The sequence below is a fragment of the Oryctolagus cuniculus genome, chromosome 2 (genome assembly GCF_964237555.1).
Source record: "Oryctolagus cuniculus chromosome 2, mOryCun1.1, whole genome shotgun sequence".
NCBI lineage: Eukaryota > Metazoa > Chordata > Mammalia > Lagomorpha > Leporidae > Oryctolagus > Oryctolagus cuniculus.
Window position 1 is genome coordinate 178,377,572 of NC_091433.1, and position 21,520 is coordinate 178,399,091.

The window sequence follows — 21,520 nt, forward strand, 5'->3', positions numbered from 1 at the left end:
CCCTCTCTCTAACTCTACCTTTCAAATGAAAGAAAGAAATTGTTCAAGAATTATTTAAATTTCCCAAAACACAAACATCCATGGCTTTGGAGCAAAAGCATGCTACCTGTAACATTATTTGGACTTAATAAATATTTGCATAGTGGATGAAAGAAGTTTTTGACAAAATACCCAGTAATTTTCTAGCGTCCTGTTAAAACTTCAGGATAAAAGCAACCTTCAGAAAATGTGCAGTTCGGTCTTCTGCTCTTGCTGTTAAAATGGTGTCTTCACTAAGTTTAAAAACAGTGTAACTGCAAACTGTTCTCGGATACTCTGGCTGCTTCATTGGGACACAGAGAGCAGCAGTTGTTCAGTGGTGTGCTGTCCTTAGAACGGACAAGGACTGTTCTGTGACATCATCTGAATAGGCCTGCTCTCTGTACATCGTCACAGATTGCTTTGTCTTTCAGCTTTTGGGGAGCTCCCAGATCTTTCTCTCTTGGACGTCTCTCATTTGCTTGCACTGTAATTTAGAACAGTGGCTCCCACTCTGGGGAGACATGGCGTTTTCATAGCTGTTTTTCAGTTTGTCTCTCCGTCGCTACATCTTCCCACAAGGTGGGAGACTCGTGGCCCAGCCACTACTAATTATTCCCCTGGAAACCGTGACTCAGTAGTAGCCATGAGCTCTTATTTTCCTTCTTTGCCGATTCTCGCCATCTGCCAGAGAGAACCTGCCAGGTAGTGTACCTCGCTCTCTCTGTCCACTGCAGCTTAGAGTCTGTCTTCATGTCACGTTGAACAAATACCTTAACAGCTACTGTGTGTCACACTGTGGGATATAGCACAGTGTGAAACAGACAACAGCCCTGCCCTCTTAGATCAGGCATTTGTTCACACAGGGAACAAACCGAGTAAGCAAAGTGTGTTTTGTCTTAGAAAACTAAAGCGGGAGAGAGGACAGGGAGGCCAGGTGGGGGCTGGGGGGTGGAGGTGGACTCCTGGGATTTCATTTTGAGTAGGACACTCAAAGCAGGTCTCCCCGCCATTGTGACATGGGGGCAACGACGGAAGGGCCTGAGGGGTCTTGGGGGGAGCCTGTGGATACCAGGAGGGTCATTCTAGCAGAGGGGACAGGACATGCAAAGGGCCTGCAGCAGGAGCGGCCCTGTGATGCCTGAGCAACAGCCCGGCCGTCAGTGCTGCTGGGACAGAGGGCGCAGCGGGAAGCAAGGACGGGGCAGCCCAGGAGAGCAGGGGGTGCTTGGTGCCTGAGGGCCTGAGGGCCGTTCCTAAGAACTCCGGCTTCTGCTTGGCATAAGGGGAGCCACTGGAGGGTTTTATCACAGGGGTGAGAGGAGCTGAAGGGTTTGGACAGAAGTGCTCCGGCTTGCAAGGAGGTCTGAGGTACATGGGGCAGGGCGAATTTGTATTTCTATAGATTTTCCAGCTCTCTCCTCCCAACACTTCTCTGATCTTATCCTAAATCCAGAGTCTGTCTTTTCCCTGACAAATTTAAACAATTTACAATCACAGTGACCTTGACCAGATGATGTAACATCTGTGTTTATCTGTCTACCTCTGTTGATGTATCTGGCTGTGTGGTTTCCATTTACCTTGCATCTTTATGGTCTACCAACCGTTCTGTTCCACAGCCCTGATGAGGTTTCTTTATTTCCGTCTGCTGGTTTAGGAATTATGTGCTCTATGTCTATTCTTTCAGGAGTCACCTTCACATTTTTAGCGTATGTGTTTGCCTTAATGAAGTCTACATTGATCAGCGTCTCTCCCTTCTGATGAACGCAAGCAGAATGTGTGTTGTTGTTTTGTCTTTTTGTTTTGTTTTTAGTTTGAAAGGCAGAGAGTCAGAGAGAGATGTTCCATCTGCTGGTTCACTCCCTAGATGCTCACAATAGCCAGGGCTGGACTGGGCCAAAACCACAGGCCCAGAGTTCAATCCAGGTCTTCGGGTGAGTTGCAGGGCCAAGTACTTGAGCCGTCACTTACTGCCTCCCAGGTGTACACTAGCAGAAAGCTGGAATCAACAGCAGAGCTGGTACTCAAACCCAGACACTCTGATGTAGGTTGCAGGCATCCCAGGCAGCGTCTTAACTGCTGCGCTAAACGCCTGTCCCAGTTCTCAAATTCTTAAACTCCAGGTTTGCATGAGAAGCAAGCCCCGCATTTTAATTCTTCACACAGCAGAGACAAAACCTTTCTTAGCATCTCACTGTCCCTAGTTTGCCCTGAAATCTTCAGTCTCCTGCCACAATCTCCTCTCTGGCCAAACCAGACAGAAGCCAGCTAACGTCTTAGAGAAAGGAGCTTAGCGATCCTGGAGAAAGCAATCTGCAGGGTCAGCCTCCGTGCAGCACAAAGCAGAGCAGGGCAAAGTGGGACGCAGGGCTGGGCACAGAGAGGCGCAGGGCCAACGCGGTGTTCTCCCACTCGGCAAATCCACCGCACGCCTTGACCTCTGATGGTCGGAACACTGCGCCCAGATGGACGGGACAGAACTGCTCGGCAGACGCTGTCCTCCGGTGGGAGACACGCTAACTGTACAGACAGACGAAATCCGTACAAGTTAGATTATGTGAAGGGCTGAAATACAGGCACGCACCAGTGGAAAACCAAAGGAGAGGCCAATGTGGGGGTCAGTGGCGCAGGGAGCGGGTGGGAAAGGTTTCCCTGGCAGTGGCCCTTGAAGGATGAGTGAGAAGTTTCTATGAGGAGAACCAGGAGTAAGGTAGCAGAGCCGTGGATGGGTAGGACACATTAGGGTGGAGCCTGGGCCAGCATGGCTAAGAGGCGGGCAGCACAGCCAATGCTGAGGCGGGACTGGGAGTCTGGGGCTGCATTATGGAGACCCCGGAGCTCTGTGCTGCTGAGTTGGGACTTCATTCCTAAATACTAGAAACTGCTGAACATTTTGAAGGGAAGGAGTATAACAGCGAATGTAATGGATACTGTGAACTGTTCAATAGAAATGTAAGGCGAGTCAGGGCCGGTGCTGCGGTGTGGCCGGTTAAGCCTCTGCCTGTGATGCTGGCATACCATATGGGCACCGGTTTGAGACTCGGCTGCTCCACTTCCAATCCTGCTCCCTCCTAATGCTCCTGGGAAAGCAGTGGAGGATGGCCCAAGTACTAGGGCCCCTGGGCCCACATGGGAGACCTGGAAGAAGCTCTAGACACCTGTCTTCAGCCTGGCCCAACCTCAGCCATTTGGAGAGTGAACCAGTGGATGGAAGATCTCTCTCTGTCTCTCTCTCTGTCTCTTCCTCTCTCTGTACCTCTGCCTTTGAAATAAAAAAGTCTTAAAAATATAAATATAAAGGCAAGTCACAGATGCAGCCCTTGTATAACTTAAAATATTCTGGCAGTCACATATTAAAAAATCAAAATCAAAAGAAATTAATTTGAATAATACTTTTGCTTAATCCAGTATATCCAAAGTATAACCTCAATGTGTGATCAATAATTATTGATGTGATATTTTATATATGCATATATTTTTAAATAAGCCTTCAAAACGCAGTGTATATTTTCTGTCTGAAGTGTATCTCCACATTGCAAGTGTTTCCTAGTCACGTGTTGCTAACGGCCACAGTAGTGGACAGTGCAGGTATAGATGATGGTGAAGGGCCATAGTCCTTCCTCATACCCCTAATTCCTCAGTTCTTCAAAAGATTTTTACCTGCCTTTCAAAAAGGGGGCTTCTGTGGTCAAATGAGTGCAGAGAACTCTGGGTTCATCCAATCGAATGTCTCTTTAAGGCTGGGTTTCTCAGAGCCTAATGGGCTGATGTGCACTGGGGCCTACTCAGGATTCCTTTGCTGAAGGGGGAGGAGCAGGCGGGAGCAGGCGCAAGCCGTGAAGCAGCAGCTCAGCTAAGGCGCTGTGCCGTGGGCAGGGCGGAGGCTGCACCCCGGGTTCTCACAGCGGCTGCCAGCGCCATCGTCACCGTCACCTTCCCGAGGGCAGTGTCAGCAGAGCGCTGGGACAGAGGCCACAGCAACCTGAGTTGGAGAAGTGACAGGGAGCTGGAGGGAGTTGGCTATGAGTATAGATGCCTTCAGTGACTCGGCAGTGGCACGAGAGGGAACTGGGGGGAGCAGGGTTGAAGGAGGGGCACCTTTTATACACATTGGGGTAGGAGAGATGCTGAAGATGTGTAGGCTAAGAAGGAAGCGCTGGAGACTGAAAATCGGAGCTTAGAGATAACTGAGGGGTCCTCGGGGAGAGGCTGGCTCAGGACACTGGCTTTAGAAACAGGAACCCTTGTGCCCCGACCTGTAGGAACATACGAGGATCAGTGAGCAGAGAGATAGGGGAGGGGAGGAGGGAGATCCTGCCCTTATTTTTCCCCGACCGCAGAGGTAAGAACATCTGAAAGTGAGGATAGGTTGGACCCTCAAGGAATAAGAAGCATTGCAAAGGGGCCAACAGGGCGTGATGTGCAAGGGCTGTCCCCACTTCACCCTGAAAGCCAATGTCCTGTGTGCTCCAGCTGAGGCTTTGCTGTTATTCCCAGACAGGAGAGGCCCACGCTTAATGTGAATCATTGTTTCCCCAGAGGGTGATACATGTATGCAAAATAATACCCACTGGGCTCATTTTATTTTAGTCATTATATGCTTATTCCAATGACTGTTAGAAGAAGCAATAAACACATTGAACTTCGAGAGTGACCAATCTCAAGTAGTCTAGATGGAATGTGGATGCAGCAGACCTGCTGCAAGCAGGACAGGAGTGCCTGAAGCTTGTGAACTACGAGTGTGGCAGGCCGGGTAGCCACAGGAACGGTCCTGGTCGCTTCCATCTGTCCAGTGCACCCAGAGCCAGTGGTCACACCCCTCAAGCAGTACTTTGGGCCAGGCGTCTGGCCATTGGGTTTTTCCTCTTTGCTACAGAGAAGCCTGGTCAAACAGGCATCCACCACGCTGAGGCACTCCCCGCACTGCTCCTGGCAGAGCAGAATACAGTACAGTCTGCCAGAAACCTGAGGATTTTGAACATGATGGTGGCACTATGATTTCTTCTTCATAGCCCCAAACACAACCTACCTTATGTAATACCTTTCTCACTGTTCGAGTGATTTTTAAAAGCTGTTGGCAACGTGTGCAGAAAATGGAAAAGCCATAAGCTTGAATCTACACAAAAATACAAACATTTGAAGGAAATCAGGGGAGAACCCCACTTAAACACTCACGTGCTCCTTCCATGTTCTGCCCTGGAGCTTTGCACATCTGTTCCCATTGCCAGACGGGAGCTTCCCTGTGAGGAAATCCCCATCCCACCCTCAGCCCTCAGGCTGACCTGGGAGAAGGACCAGCCCCCCAGACCTCCGCTCAGAACAGCAGGTGCCTGCTGGCTCGGGTCTGGAAGCGAGGGTGGGAGCATGGTCAGCACGCTTTGTGGCTGTGGAAAGCCCACTGCCACTGCCACACCTGTTGGCCGTGACGGTCTCTTTCCAGGGCTCCTGGCCTCAGAGAACCCCAGTGGGAGTTTCAGAGTTCCTCTGCTTTCTGGAGCGCGGTTCTCGGGAGCCGACTGACCTGTGGTACTGCGTCTGGAGGACAGAGTGGGTGTGGTTACTGACGTCTCACCTGAATAGCTCGCATTCTACAAACTGCTGTGGGGGCACACTATAGAGTGTGCCTTCTGCAAAGTGCTATTAACCATGTCCAAGAAAGCAACTCTTGGGCATGTCTCCCGTCGCGAGGGTCTGTTAATTTTGGAAGGCAAGTCTGCCAGCGGTGTTGTGCTTACTGAGGGCCTGCTTCTAAAATGTTGTCCGCTGGGACATCTTCCAATAAAGGGTTTCTCCAGCAAAGAACCTCTGTCCTCGCGGCCCTGCTGAAGGTGGCACCTGCTGCCTGTCGCCTTTCCTGACGCCTCAGCTCCAAGCTGCTCTGTTCTCCTCCTTCCTCTCTCCCCCCCCCCAGCTTTCCAAGGCACACTGCTTGCTGTGTCCTGTTGTAGTTGGCTGGGAACTGTTAACAGGGTAATTCCTTAAAACAATGACTAATTAGAGTTTACTTGAGCAAGGAAATATGAAACAAAAGCGATTCACAAATCAGGCACTTCCTCACCCAGAAGAGGTTCTGAGAACACCAGCAACGTGCTCTGAGAGCGTCTCTAGAAAAAGCAGAAGTGAGGCACAGGAAGTGATTTCGTTGGCTACCCCTGAGTCAGTCAACCAGCCAACTAGTTATAGCTTAACTAGTTAATTGGTTACCAGTTAATGGGTTAATTGGCTGTAACCAGCTGAAGCTCAGTTCCTGTGATTAATATCTGTTGGTTCGGTCTGTTGAGCCTGGTCCAGGTGCCCAGTCCAAATCCATGGCTTCCCACAAATTACTTGCAGCAATGCCTACCTACATCTGCTTTTTGTCTTTGGAAGGGCTTCCTGGGGTATATCCCCGTATCACCCTACATGGATAATCCCTCAGCTACTTGGTGGATGGTTCTGGAATTTTGTCATATTGCAGCTTGATATCTAGTTCAGCTCTGATGTGCTGCAAATTGACCCAAAGTGAAAGCAGTGTCTCTCACCCTGGCACAGGCTGCCTGTGACTTCCCTCAAGTCACTTGTGCCTAAAGTCACCTGTGGTGGTCTTGGTGGGATTGCTGTTCCTAGGAATTCTAAATTTTCTAACCTTAGAACTTTCCAGCCAGCGCCGCAGCTCACTAGGCTAATCCTCTGCCTTGTGGCTCCAGCACACCGGGTTCTAGTCCCGGTCGGGGCGCCGGATTCTGTCCTGGTTGCCCCTCTTCCAGGCCAGCTCTCTGCTGTGGCCAGGGAGTGCAGTGGAGGATGGCCCAAGTACTTGGGCCCTGCACCCCATGGGAGACCAGGAGAAGCACCTGGCTCCTGCCTTCGGATCAGCGCGATGCGCCGGCTGCAGCACACCGGCTGCGGCAGCCATTGGAGGGTGAACCAACGGCAAAAGGAAGACCTTTCTCTCTGTCTCTCTGTCCACTCTGCCTGTCAAAAAAAAAAAAAAAAACAAAAAAACAAAACAAAAAAAAAAAACTTTTCTTTGAGAAATCTAGAGATAGTTTATCAAATTTTTTTTTGTCAAAGTAAGAAGCCCATTCTCCATCCCCAAATACATGGATCAGAAAAAATGTTTACAATTTCTACCATGGTAGTTTCTTTTTTAATTTTTTTAAATGCTAGCATTTGTAAGAACTAACTTGGGGTGGGAGTTTGGCACAATGACTAAGGCACTGGGTTAAAGTCCTGCCTCCACTCCCCATCCATCTTCCTGCCGATATGCACCTGGGAAGCAGCAGGTGATGGCCCAAGTACTTGGATCCCTGCCACCCACGTGGGAAACTCCAGTTGAGTTCCTGGTTCCTGGCTTCAGCCTGGCCCAACCTCAGCTGTTGAAGGTAGTTGGAGAGTGAACCAGTGGATGGCACGTTTCTCTTTGTCTCTCTGCCTTTCAAATTAATAAGAATAATTTTAAAAAATGAAAAGTAAACCGGTGTTTGAATGACCAATCAGTGACTCATCATGTGCAGTTTGGAGAACACTGGTCACAAGCATTTGATTTCTGGGTCAGTCCCATCATTTCAAAGCTGTCTTGAGATGGGGCAGGCCTTCCCAAGCGCACCACCATTCCGCTGTCCTTGAGGGCGTCTCCTAAAACCCTCAATGCTGTCATTGCCCCTCAGGGAAGACATTGGGAGCTCGCTGAAACGTTAGAGTTTCCTCACTGGCCCGTTGAGGCCCACAAGGGCCATGAACGCCAGCGTTCCCCCTGCGTGCTGCACCTGCGAGGTACTCACGCCCTCCCAAAAGCAGCATTTGTAAACCCAGCACATCGCTCATAAATGTTGATTTTTTTAAAAAAAGATTTACTTATTTATTTGAAAGGCAGTTACAGAGAGAGCAAGAGATTGATTGAGATCAACCTTCGTCCAGCGGTTCATTCCCCAAATGGCTGCATGTCTGGGGCTAGGCCAAGCCAAAGCTGGGAGCCAGGAGTTTCTTCCGTGTCTCCCACATGGGTGCCAGGGGCCCAAGCACTTGGGCCGGGCCATCTGCCGCTGCTTTCCCAGGTGCACTAGCAGGGAGGTGGACCAGAGGCGGAACAGCCAGGACTCCAGCGCTCATGCGGGATACCAGAATCACAGGCGGCGGCTTAACCCGCTGGGCAGCAAGGCCGGCCCCCGAACGCCAGAGTTCTGCAGTGACTGAGACAGTACTGTAAACGCTCCCCGGCTTCTCTGCAGGGTGTGCTGACCTCCAGACCCTGGACACGATGCAGCCCACTGAGAGGAAGAGACAGGGCTACATGCACGAGCTGATCCAGACGGAGGAGCGGTACATGGACGACCTGCAGCTCGTCGTGGAGGTGAGGGGCTGACGCGGACGGGGTGGCCCCGAGACTCAGCGGGGGCAGCGGGAGTGTGAGCGCTGGACAGCGGCAGGCGCTGTCACCCACTCAGCCTGCCACCTGCCCCCTGGCCAGTGTTTGCAGACGCAGGGAGTCTAACTGGGGTGCCAGCCCTTCCCAGGTCAGGTCATTCAGAGTGAAGCGAGGACACGAGGACACTCGAGCGCCCAGGCTGGAAGGACGGGGTGCGGGGGTGGGGCCGCTTCGTCTCCCTCAGACTTGGGCCTCACTCTGGGTAACTGCTGTCTTGACATCTGACACTGTCATAAACTTGGCTATTCCCAGAGGACTCGGGAAGCAGTGAAATGCTTATGATTCTGTCACTTCGGGAAACCAAACGGGTCTGCTGTAGAGCATGGCCTGAGTCTCACGTGCTCCCCTTGACGTTCACGTCGGTTGACGTGACCGTGACCTCTAGGCTGATGCCAACAGTCCCCTGCGGAACAGCATCTGAAACGATCACTGTTGGGACAAAACAAGACCTTACACTTCCCTGCTGTTGTTCCCTCGGCTTCTCATTCCAGCGTGTCAAGGCCCTCAGGTGGAAGGACCAGTAAAGTAGCACAGCACCTGAGGAGTGTCCCCTCCCAGGCCCAGCAGCTGCACCTGGCCATGACCTCCAGCGTAGAATGGAGCAGGGGCGGCGTCTGTGTTTCTGCCCCCAAGCCGGCCGCCCTGGATTCCCTCCCCACAGGAGCAGCCTCAGTGCCTGGGGTCTCCAGATGCCAGTCCTGGCTCCTCCACACACACAACTCCCCGCCCTTCCCTGTAGGTAGTGTCTGTCTCCCCCCACCCCCAGCCCTGAGCTCCTTTATCCCACATCTCCAACACCTGGCCTGGCCTGTTGCAGACCGGCCCATAATTCCTTCTCGTTCGCCTCCGTCAGACTCCCCTGAGCTGGGTGCATTCAAGTCTGCCCTTCTCTGACCGACACATGTGACAGAAGAAAAGCCCTCCAGGATCAGCCCCAGCCCTGAGTGCTGAAAGTGGGCGAGGAGGCCTCTCTGGCCTAGGGCAGAGGCCTGCAGACAGGCCGAGCACCCCTGCCCCAGCCGTCACCTGGAGCCTCGCCTGCTCCCACAACGCCCACCCCACCAGACACACTGAGGGGCCAGCAGTCGTGCCGGGGTCGAGAGTGCAGGGAGAAAAGCACCCTTCTCGGCTGAAGGCTTCTCATTCCCTTCCCATGGAGGTTCGCGGTGGGCCCGGGAGTCTCACTCCCCTCCGCTAACTTCACTACAGCCAGAGGACGCCAGGTGGCAATGAGTGAATCAGGACCCACAGACCAAGAGCCGCCTTCCTGGCCTTCAGCCGCAGCCTCGGAGCGGAGACACTGTATTCCCAGGACTGGCTGTCACGGCAGTGTCTGGGCATCCTCAGTCGGATAGGAGGAAGGCCAAACTCCCCCTTAAGAGAGTGGCATAGCACTTCGGTGGACATCCATGGAAACACTTTTTTTTGAACAGAGTGGACAGTGAGAGACAGACAGAGAGAAAGGTTTTCCTTTGCCATTGGTTCACCCTCCAATGGCCGCCGTGTCCGGCACGCTGCGGCCAGCGCAGCCTGAAAGCAGGAGCCAGGTGCTTCTGGTCTCCCATGGGGTGCAGGGCCCAAGGACCTGGGGCATCCTCCACTGCACTCCCAGGCCACAGCAGAGAGCTGTCCTGGAAGAGGGGCAACCGGGACAGAATCCGGTGCCCCGACCAGGACTAGAACCCGGTGTGCCGGCGCCGCAGGCGGAGGATTAGCCTAGTGAGCCGCGGCGCCCGCCACCGTGAAAACACTTTCAACCGGGCTCAGCACACAGTCATCGAGAGCCTGTGTTCTGCACCGCACCATGCCAGGGGACCGAGAGGAAAGAGAAGGTTCCTGTCCTCAGCCAGAGCAGGGGGCAGAGGAGGCTGGAGCCTGGAGGAGGGAGCAGCTCCCGCAAGCCGAGGACTCTGCCGGGTGTCCAGGAAGCAGTCACAGGAAGGGAGTTAGGGACCTGTGAGTTGTTTGCTGTGGCCCGAGGGCCGCCACTGAGGTCAGCAGGGCAGGTGGCACAGGCCTGGGAGCCTTGGCGGGGAGTCTGCTGGTAACACAAGGCCAGCGGGGAGCCTCTGAGGGATTTCACAGGGAATGATGGGTCAGAGTATTTTTTTCTAAAGATTTACTTATTTGAAAGCGTTACAGAGAAAGAGGGAGAGACAGAGCGAGAGATCTATCCACTAGTTCACTCCCCAGATGGCTGCAACAGCGGGGCTGGGCCAGGCCAAAGCCAGGAGCCAAGAGCTTCTTCCAGGTCTCCCACATGGGCAGCAGGGGCCCACGCACTGGGGCCATCCTCCGCTGCTTTTCCCAGGCCACTAGCAGGGAGCTGGATCAGAAGTGGAGCAGCCGGGACACGAACCAGCGCCGATTTGGAATGCCAGCACTGCAGGTGGTGACTTACTCAGTACACCCCCATGCCGGCCCCTGTTGCATGAGTTTTGGAAAGATTCACCCGAGAAGAGCTGTCTCAGATATCTGCAGTGTTTCTTTAAGGCTTTTAAAGTCATCTCCGAGGAGTCTGGGTTGTTTAGTGGAAAGCTGGACTCAGAACCAAAGAGAGTGCTAGTTCCAGGTCCTCCATATTCTAGCTCTGTGACCTTTAGCACAATCATTCTCTAAGCCTTCATTTCTTTAGGAGTCAATTGGGAGTAATAGCTTTGACTTGGCTTCTCCCACAGCTTCTGGGGAGCCAAGCGAGCCTCCTCCACACACCCATCTGCACATCTGCACGTACCGTATGCTTTGCCAGTCCTTCTGGGCTGTGGCTCGCAGATGCAGAGCAGTGGGATGCCCCTGCACTCTGCCAACTTCTGAAGTCTGCATCTGCTCATTTTCAGTCTGGGGGGTAGCGTAAGTCATCACGCTGTGTCTCTCAACATCCTACAAGTGTCGTCAGAGCTCCGAGATGCTCAGCCTGGCAACAGACGTCCTGCGTGTGCAGGCTCCGCAGGCTCCCCGGCGTGCGGGCGTCCCGTGCCTGTGCCTCTCCGGGAGAGAGGTGGGAGACTCTCCTCTTAATGAGGTTATTGGATTCAGTCCTTCCAATCAGCCTTGATGGGAGCCCAAATAGCAAAAAATCGGGGATGCTACACAGTTTAAAATGTCACGGTCATCAGCATGTTTACTTACTAATCCACGATCTTCTTGGCTCCAAGTATGCAGGACACTGTGTGATTCAGACCGCACGCAGGCTGTGTGTCCACATGCAACCTGACTCACTTCTTCTGTGGTTTGAATTTAGGTTTTTCAGAAGCGGATGGCGGAGTCCAGCTTTCTCACCGAAGGAGAAATGACCTTGATCTTCGTCAACTGGAAGGAGCTCATCATGTCCAACACAAAGCTGCTGAAGTGAGTGATGAGCACGCCCACCCCAGGGCCCGTGTGGCCACCTGGCAAAGGCACTTTCATCTGCTCTCTGCCCCCGTGGGCTCTTGGTTGTGAAATGCCCCGAAACTCTAAAATGCAGGGTGACTGAGGAAAGCAAAGAAATATAACAAAGACAGCTCCTCGTGTAAACAGAGAGAAATCACGAAACAGTGCATTAACGTATGAGCGTGAGGAGTGAGAGCTGCTTGGCTGGCGGTCAAAGTCAGCAGAGAGGCAGCTGCGGTGTAGACCTGAGTGCGCAGCCGCCTCCATCCCACGTGAAGTACCGCTGCTGCAGGTGACTTTGCACCTGTGCGCTGTAGGGACAGACTGCCGGGGACAGCAGTGCCGGCTCTCACTACCCGTCTGCCCTCCTGGGCCCGGCAGCTCTCCCCAGGGCCGCTGTTCCGCCTCCTCCCCACCTGGCCTCTGTGACTCCTGCTCCCTTGACAGGTGAAACTTGCCTTCTTCTTGGTTCACCTGGGAACAAGTAAGAATTTTTCAACAGACGCTTTGTTAAAAAAGTAAGGTGAGGGGCCAGCGTTGTGGCATCATGGGTTGGGCTGCCGCCTGCAGTGCCAGCATCTCATGTGGGCACTTCCAATCCAGCTCTCTCCTGGTGCACCTGGGAGAGTTTGAGCCCCTGCACCCATGTGGGAGACCTGGATGGAGCTCCTGGCTTCGGCCTGGCCCAGCCCTGGCTGTTGCAGCCATCTGGGGGTGAACCAGTGGATGGAAGAGCATCCTCTCTCTCTCTCCCTCTCTCCCTCTCTCTCTCTCTCTCTCTCTCTCTCTCTCTAGCCCTCTCTCCCTCCCTCCTTTCTCTGTAACTCTGCCTTTCAAATAAATAAAATAAACCTTAAGAAAGAGACTAAAATGATTCTGAAGGCCCAGAAACACTCAAGTGTGCCAAATTTCTTCCCTTTCTTCGCTAACATCCCCGCAAGGTGGGCATGGCCACAGTGCTCCAGGCCTGTGCTACATCGCCTTGCACCTGCGCCCCTCTTCCCAGCCCACAGGCCCCTAGGTCACCCACTGGGACGCATTGCCAGCCGTCCCTTAGGTACCACAGGCGCTCACTTGGAAGCCGAAGGTGAGGGTGTGCTGTTTGCAGGGCCCTGCGCGTGCGGAAGAAGACAGGGGGTGAGAAGATGCCGGTGCAGATGATCGGGGACATCCTGGCGGCCGAGCTGTCACACATGCAGGCCTACATCCGGTTCTGCAGCTGTCAGCTTAACGGAGCAGCCTTGTTACAGCAGAAGACAGACGAAGATGCAGACTTTAAAGAGTTTTTAAAGGTAACTCCATCCTGGGCCTTGCAAGAGTCTGCTGGAGTAGTAGTAAGATGGCCTCTCTGAGCCTGGAGGTGGCAGCAGCATAAGATGGCCCGGTAGGGAATCTCCTTGATGGAGAAGGTACCCTCATCAGTGTCCAAGGAAACAGGTGGCAGAGGATTTTCTGATTGCTTCCTGTAACAAAATCAGGAGCGGGCATTTTTGATCTAAGCCGAAGTTTGGGACACCTGCGTCCGGTAATCAGTTTGACTCCTGGCTCCACTCCCAATTCCAGCTTCCTGCTAGTACACACCCTGGGAGGCCCAAGCAGCTGTTGGCCCAAGTACTTGGGTCCCTGCCACCCACATGTGAGACCTGGGTGGAGTTCCAGGCTTTTGGCTTTGGCCTGACCCAGCCCTGTTTGTTGTGGGAATTGGGGAGTGAACCGGCCAGACTTCCCCGGGACACCGTCCCTCCTTTCCATGGCCCTTTCTGGCTACCTTTGGCATCCACCTCTGCCCCAGGTGATACAGGTAGAGGCATCGTGTTTTAAGTGCTTTTTTGACAAGCATGTCTGCATCTCCCTAAATAAATAAAATGTTTTCAAAAAAATCTGTAAAAATTTAAAAAGCAAAATGTAGCAATTAGCTATGCTCCAAAATGTTACTTTTTAAAAACTCAAAAACTCTAGAAATAAAAAAGCACGCAGGTGCTGCTTGTAGCACCATCTACACGGATACAGATATATGTAAAACCAAAAAGGGAGGAGTTTAACATCGGCGACAGGCGATGCTTAGGTAAATGATGGCGGGCGGGCTGGGGCTGTATTCATGGAAACGATGGCCCCGGCGCGCCAGCAGCACTCTCCCAGCACAGGTAGAGCCGCAGTGTGCTGCCTGGCCCAGCAGTAATCGTCTGGCATGGCGTACTGACCCCAACACAGATGCCTCTGTCCATGCTACCTGGCACACAGGCGCTCTGTGCCAAAGGTGGCCAGGAGAGGGTCACGGACAGGAGGGGCCGTGGCCCCGAGAAGAGCTGGCCGAGGGGAAACTCGTGAGTCTCAGTGCCAGTGTGGATCAGCAGGGAGGGCAGCAGGGACTGTGCCAGCCAAGGCGCATCTGTGAGCTGGCACACAGTAGGTGCTCAGTAGTGGTCGTGATGGTTCCTAATAAGGCAGCTTGAAGAGGGGGTAGGCCCAGGTTGGGGAGACAGAGCTGGGGGACTCTGGGGGTGGGGCAGGGCAGCATGATGCTACCGACCCAGACGGGGATGGAGGGAGCAAAGATAGCTTTTACAAGGGAGCGTGAGGGCTTCATTCAGGGATACGTCGAGCTCGAGGTGCCTTTGAGTGAAAGCCAGTGCACTGCAAGACGGCCAGGAAAGTGGTTCTGGAAGCAGAGGAGGGCACGGCCCCACCAGCTGCTAGCAGAGAAGGACTGAGAGCAGCCACAGGGCTTGGCACAGGTGAGAGACTCCTAATTTAACCTGATGTGTATTATTTTGGATCTCGAGTTATTAAACAAAATTTGCAGTCTCCGAGACTGAAAGGCAGGAGTGCGGCCAGTGGCTCCTTTGTCCTAGTTAGTTCTGCGAGCTCCTCACAGCCTCCATCTGTCTTGCAGAAGCTGGCCTCCGACCCTCGCTGCAAAGGGATGCCCCTCTCCAGCTTCCTGCTGAAGCCCATGCAGAGGATCACCCGCTACCCGCTGCTCATCCGCAGTGTGAGTGTCGGCTGGGCAGTCCCGGGCCGGCCTGCGAGCAGCACGCACTGAGCTCACAGGGACAGATACGCAGGGAGCCCCGCACGCGCCAGCCCCCCTGCACGTGGTGGGATGCCCCAGCCGTGATCCCACCGCCCCCGGCCTAGTGCGTGTGTGTACGTGTGTGTGTGTGTGTGTGTGTGCGCGCGTGTACCAGCGCACGCGTGCAGGACCTGAAGTGGGAATAATGCAAGACTGTTGCTTGTATTGATTATTCCTTGGCTTTTGGTTTATCTGAACTCAGCGTAGACCTCACATTACAGGCGCCCATACCAAACTGACCCATTAACACAGGTCACAGTCCCTTCACTGAAATATTATGGACCAGGTGTGTTCCAGAATGCGGTTCAAATACTGTATATTATATGACACCCCAACCAAACCTGGGGCAACAGTTACACGGGTGCATATTCCTGACATTTGTGAATTATCATGTACATAGAAGAAGTAAACGCATCTCCTCTGTTTGCCACCAGTGGGTACTGGAGGAAACCTCTAGGCTTTCAGGACACTTTGCACTGTGGAACTGTGAACACAAGACCCGGGGCCTGTCTGGCTGCATTGGGAGTCCAGAGCTCAGGAGGCCGCTGGCGACGGGCGGCGATCCTCTGGAGGGTCCGTGTAAAGTGTTCTGGCCTCCGTTCGTTCACATTTGTAGCAGGAGCGGTTAGAAGTCACTTCAGAACCAACCACGTTCTCCTTCCTGCTGGCATGGTGTTACCGGAGTTAGTCTCCCTTTTTGTCAGATTTTTCAAAAGGATCAGAGATCCCTATATGTTACTGCCATTCAGCAACCTGGCACACTTGTCAGCGGGGCAGCCAGTTAACATTGGAGGGCTCACCCTGAAGGTACATGGCTTCAGTTACTGGGGGAGGAGGGAGGTACCCTTCAACCTGAGGCCTGTCACCAGGAACCAGTCAGAGAGCAAGCAGAGACCCATGAATTTCAAGGCGGTTGACCCATGGAGTACTTGTCACACCCTGTTATAACAAGTCACCGGTCCCTGGCTCCCCAAGAACTTGTGGATCTGTGGGCTTCCCGGGGCAGAAACTTCTACCGTTTCTGTTTCTGTTGTCTTTCCTGTGCCTGTGTAGCACTAGGAGCGTGGAAGCAGTCAAAGTGCTGATGGACACATGGTCAAGTGAATGGCGGGTGGGGGTGGGTGGGTGAAAGACGCGGTGCACCTCACGGGACGCCACCTGCTCTCTTCCAGATCCTGGAGAACACCCCGGAGAGCCACGTGGACCACTCCTCCCTGAAGCTGGCCCTCGAGCGAGCCGAGGAGCTCTGCTCGCAAGTCAACGAGGGCGTTCGGGAGAAGGAGAACTCGGACCGCCTGGAGTGGCTCCAGGCGCACGTCCAGTGCGAAGGTCTCGCAGAGGTGAGGCCTCTGCGGTTCAGCTGACCATCACCAGGCACACGCTGGGCCAGGAGCCAGCTTCAGGGCTTCCCCTAGCGTGGACCGTCTACACCTCAGCTCAAACCGTGTGGACTCACTCTCCCGCCCTGACGTCCTGGAGGGCCATCCTCCTTTCTTGTAAAGGGAGGAGATTTGGGTTTTTGTTTTGACGCTTTGAACTCGGCGGGTGGATTCAGTGTGCTGTGGGCACGAGAAAGCCTTCCGTGGGGCCAGTCTGCAGAGCAGCAAGTGTAAGGATCTCAATGCTTTCAGCCCCCAACACGATGCCCCAGGGCACCTCAGGCGGGTGCTGCAATGCCCTCCGCTGGACTCAGCAAGTGACACTTTCTCTCTCTTCCAGCAACTTATTTTCAACTCCCTCACCAACTGCCTGGGACCCCGGAAGCTTCTGCACAGTGGAAAGCTGTACAAGACCAAGAGCAATAAGGAGTTGCACGGATTCCTCTTCAACGACTTCCTGCTTCTCACCTACATGGTCAAGCAGTTTGCTGTGTCCTCCAGCTCTGAGAAGCTCTTCAGCTCCAAGTCCAACGCTCAGTTCAAAATGTATAAGACGGTGAGTGTCGTGGCCTGGCCCCGGCACCGAGGCCTGGCGGGCGGGCTTTCGCCTCTGCTCCAGGTCTCCTCGCCGCCAAGCCCGTCCTGCTCAGGGCTCCCTTCACGCATCGCCAGGTGGCTGGGGCTCCCTGTGCCGCTTGCCAGGGCCGCTGCTGGCGACAGCCAGAGCCCAGCCTTCCCTCTGGCTTCCTCCTGGCGAAATGAGCCCCGGGCCTGCCTCTGTCCACACTCAGCTTCGGCGCTCGCCGCAAACCGAGCCTGAGCCAGCGCACGCAGCTGGTGTGCAGAGGAGGGAGCAGCCACGGCTGCTCGGGCTCCTGTCGCCAGCTCAGCATGCCCAAGCCACCCCAGACTTCTACTTTGACACGGTGGAGGCCGGCCAGCGCCCCTGTTCCGCTTCTCCTCTGAACACAGGCGGGTCGAGTGTCGGGCCCGACTCACAGCCTGTGTTTGGCCCTCATTTTTTCAGCCCATTTTCCTGAACGAAGTCTTGGTGAAACTGCCCACAGACCCTTCCAGCGATGAGCCTGTCTTCCACATTTCCCACATTGATCGGGTCTACACGCTCCGAACAGACAACATTAACGAGAGGTCAGTCCTGACCGTGTGTGACCTGAGACCAAGGAGAGAGCCCACCCCCACCGCACCCAGGGGCCCTCTGTCCACACGTGCCCCCGCTCCGGCCACGGCAGCCTTGGCCAGGCCCGCGCCGAGTCGGGGCTGCCGCCTCCTAGCACGTTTCCGCCTCGGGTCTGCTCAGCCGCTCCGGGACGGCGGACCCCGTGCCTCAGTCCCTGCTGGCAGCTGGGTGCTGCTCACGGGCCACGTCCTCTGCTTCGATGGCCTCCTGGAGCTGCTCCTTGCTCCTCCTCCCACCCACATGCCCCTGTGGGGGGCCCCTTCCCCACTCTCCTCGCCTGCAACCTCTGCCCTCTGCCCTCTTCCCTACGCCCTCAGCCGTGCTTCCCCCAAGGCGGGATGGCAAACCTGGGGGATGCAGGTCCCCTGAGCACACAGCTCTCCGTGGACAGACTCCCCACTTCCCGGGCAGCCGTGTCACACCTGCGGGGATGGCACCTCCGGCCCCAGGCACAGTCTGCCGTGTGCAGGCCACCAAGAACTGGCCTCAGACCCTCTCGGCGCCAGCCTCTGTTGAATTAACACATTAGGTCTGTGACTGGAAATTGCCAAAGCTGAGGTTGGCAAAAGAGGGGGGGCACCAGAGCTGTGGGCTCGTCCACGGCCGGCGCGCTGCCGGGAAGCCCCCAATGGCTGCTCTGCCCCCCCCCCCACGGCCAGCACGTTGCCGGGAAGCCCCCAATGGCTGCTTCCCCCCCCAACGGCCGGCGCGCTGCCGGGAAGCCCCCAGTGGCTGCTCTGCCCCCCCCCACAGCCGGCACGCGGCCAGGAAGCCCCCAGTGGCTGCCCCCCCCCCACGGCCGGCACGCTGCCGGGAAGCCCCCAATGGCTGCTCTCCCCTCCCCCCCAGGACTGCTTGGGTGCAGAAGATCAAGGCGGCATCGGAGCAGTACATCGACACGGAGAAGAAGAAGCGCGAGAAGGCTTACCAAGGTACCTGCAGGGCCCTGGGGGCTTAGCACCGGGGGGCAGGGAGTCTGGCCCTGGGGACACAGGCTGCTGTCCCTGCTGTAAGACTGGGGCCATGGGGACAGCCTGGAAGAGCAGGCCCGCTGCAGGATGGCCAGTGGGGCCCTGGCCGTTGCCTGCCCGCTCCTCCCGAAGCTGCCATCACAGACCTCACTGAGGCTCAGCTGCCACGCCCACTAGGCAGCCTGGGCAGGCTCGGGCCTCCTGGTCCCCACAGCAAAGTCTCAGTCCCTCTTCCTCACCAGTCTTCACTCCCACCACAGCTGTCTCTGCAGGCTCCACTTCACGCCCTCTAACTCCCCTTCCCTTTCCCACTCTGCCCCCGCCCTCCCAGCCTGCCCCGCCTCCGCCCGCTCCCTCCCCAGGACGCCTGCCTGGCCCTGAGCCTCCCCTCCTCCTTCATCCCAAGTCCTGTCCCCACGGCCACCGGCCGCGGAAGTGGCCTGACCAGTGGCTTGCCGCCCGTGCCCGCTCCCTGTGTTGGGCATCCAGTCTCCTCTTCCCTCTGGACCCCTTCAGGCCCTGAGGTCCTCGCGCCCGCAGACCTTCCCTCCTCGTCTCCCTTCCTCTTTCTCCTCCCCTGGAGAGGAGTCCTGCCTCACCCAGTGCTTTTTGCTACCTCGCTCCGGCAGCTCCCTTCCTTGGGGAGCCGCCCATGTCACCCTGGGTTCAGACACCCCTGGCTGACCACAGCTGCGCGTGCCCTGTGGGATCCAATGGCCTCCATCCATGGTCGCTCCTCCTCGTCCTCCCAAGAATCCCCACTCGGCCGCCTGGACAGCACCTGCCCTCCTGCCCCTCACCCACTCTGCTGTGGAGCCCTGCGCTTCCCCCTCCACCTGCCCGGCCCCTTCCTCTCCGCACTGCAGCTCCCTGTCCCCAGCACCACCGTCCTCACTCCTAGAGGGCGCCTCTCCCTGCTTAGCTGTCTCCCCTGTGGCCTCCCAGATGGAGGACAGGTTTCTGGCCCCAGCCTCAGAGCACGGCCCCACTGCTGCCCACACCTAGCCCATGTCACTGCCACTGAACCACTCCCATCACTGTCAGGCCCACCTGGGCGTGCTGCCTCCCAGACACACATGCCCCACCCCACCAGAACCCTTCCAGGCCCAAGAAAACACTGCCTCCTCCATGACACCTTCCTTGACCCCAACCCATGTGATGTCCCTGGAGGCCCTGCCGTGAGTCTGCCGTCCTGCTCTGGTCTTGAGGCCTCTGTTGCTTCTGCTCACGCGCCCCAAGTCACCTCCCCTGAAGGCAGCTCCACACTTGCAGGGCCTGTGGCTTGTGCCCAGTGGCTCTGTGTGTGTTGCATCCATGTGTCCGCCCCGATCACGGGACAGGTGGTCCACCTGCTCGGTGTGGCTACAGTGGTGTTTGTAAGAGTCCCCGTGCCCTGCCATGATCCTGGCCAGGACGTCGCAGCTCCCACGTTCTTCCCCGGCCTCCCCTGGGTGCCGAGTCCCCGCCTCTCTGCCCCCTCTGCAGCTGCGCCACACCTGTCCCACCCCCGCCCGTCTGCCGTCTCCCTCCGAGCAGCTCAGGCTCCTGGGTGCTCTAGCCGCAGCTCTCTGTTTTCTCCATTCAGGTTTCCCTTATTTTGTTGTATGCTCCTGACAGGTATGTGTACATCAGCTTTGCTAACTGAATGTCACCTCAAAAGCTTGCTATTGAGAAATCGATGACTGAATCATTTGTGCCCCACATGCTGATCTCTTAATTGGGCAAAGATGTAAATCAGGGTTTCTGCGCGTTTTGCCCACCCTGGTGGGTGCGTGTGTGTGTGTGTTGCTGTGTGTTCAGTCCTGGAGACGCTCGCGCCTCTGCACTGGGAAGCCCCGCCCTGGCCTCAGGGCAGCTGAGTGCTGTTCAGGTTCACGGTGGGAGGGGCACAGGTGAGGGGCGGCTGCTTCTCAGAGGGAAAGTTGTATTGGCCTGGAGTTTGAAAAACCAGTAGCTCACCGAAGCATCTGCCTTGTTTCTAAAGCCTTAACCTGCTTAATTAAACCCATGTTTACCCAAAGAATACAGCTCATCTCCGTGTTGGAGGAGTTCAGGTGCCTCCTTAAGTAGAACAAGGCCATAAGTAAAGCTGCCTGGTACGCGGGAATGGTCATGCGTAATCGGGATTACCAGTGCTTTAGACTCTGGTGTCTGGCGTCTGGATGCTCGTCCTGCCTTTTAGAAGCTCTGAACTGAGCACTTTCTAAGCCTCAGTTTTTCTCATCTGTAAAACGGGGAGCTACCGTGTAAGGTAACCAGGAGTCTAACCAGCTATGATGTAAAGTCTAGCACGTGCCTAACCCAGAGTATCCAAGAAGTGTTCACTGGTGTCAAGTGCTTAACTAATGTGCCTTACTATTGTATTACTGTCACTATTTGCCTGGCACTTGAGGGGTCCTGCGAGGAGGAGCAGGAGGGGGAGGAGGGAAGTCGTGCACGTGCTGCAGTGGCTCCCCTCTGGCGGAGGACACGGGCATCACGGGACTTCAGGCCCTGGGGGTCATGGGATGCTCCCACGTCAGCGACAATGAGTGTGCAGTCCTAAGGGCTCTGGGAGTGCCTGTGAAACTGGACCTGGATCTTGAAGGATGGGTAGGAGGCAAGAGGTGGCAGAGACAGCAGGCGACGTGGGGCGGGGAGAGGCGAGGGCCGCCGGACGCTGGGCTGTTAGGCCCGGGGCAGTGGCAGATGAGGCTGGGGCGGTGCTGCGGTGCACAGAAAGCCTGTGCCTGCCTTCTCGGAGAAGGATTAATGTCTCCTGTCTTCCCCTCTGCAGCCCGCTCTCAGAAGACGTCAGGCATCGGGCGTCTCATGGTGCACGTTATTGAAGCTACAGAATTAAAAGCCTGTAAACCGAATGGTAAATGCTTCCCTCACCCAACACACATGTAACTGGCCCCGTCTTTGCTGCTGACTCCTCTGAACACTGAATTTCAGGCTGCTTCTTGAAAGTCAGTGTTGGGCCTAGCACTTAAGACACTGGTGGGGGCTGGTGCCACAGCTCACTAGGCTAATCCTCCGCCTTGTGGCGCCGGCACACTGGGTTCTAGCCCCGGTCGGGGCGCCGGATTTTGTCTCGGTTGCTCCTCTTCCAGTCCAGCT

General features: G+C 55.6%; 1 protein-coding gene across 10 annotated transcripts in view; it reads left to right on the forward strand.

Moving 5' to 3' along the window:
• Positions 1-21,520, forward strand: part of ITSN2 (intersectin 2) — a 167,417-nt gene that overhangs the window by 143,295 nt on the left and 2,602 nt on the right. For all 10 annotated transcript variants that reach the window (XM_070069353.1, XM_070069357.1, XM_070069354.1 and 7 more), the window contains 9 exons: positions 8,229-8,350; positions 11,667-11,773; positions 12,906-13,089; positions 14,691-14,789; positions 16,043-16,210; positions 16,590-16,805; positions 17,277-17,398; positions 18,297-18,379; positions 21,195-21,278. In XM_070069353.1, the coding sequence (XP_069925454.1) occupies positions 8,229-8,350; positions 11,667-11,773; positions 12,906-13,089; positions 14,691-14,789; positions 16,043-16,210; positions 16,590-16,805; positions 17,277-17,398; positions 18,297-18,379; positions 21,195-21,278 (1,185 nt within the window). The remainder of the gene's footprint in view (positions 1-8,228; positions 8,351-11,666; positions 11,774-12,905; positions 13,090-14,690; positions 14,790-16,042; positions 16,211-16,589; positions 16,806-17,276; positions 17,399-18,296; positions 18,380-21,194; positions 21,279-21,520) is intronic.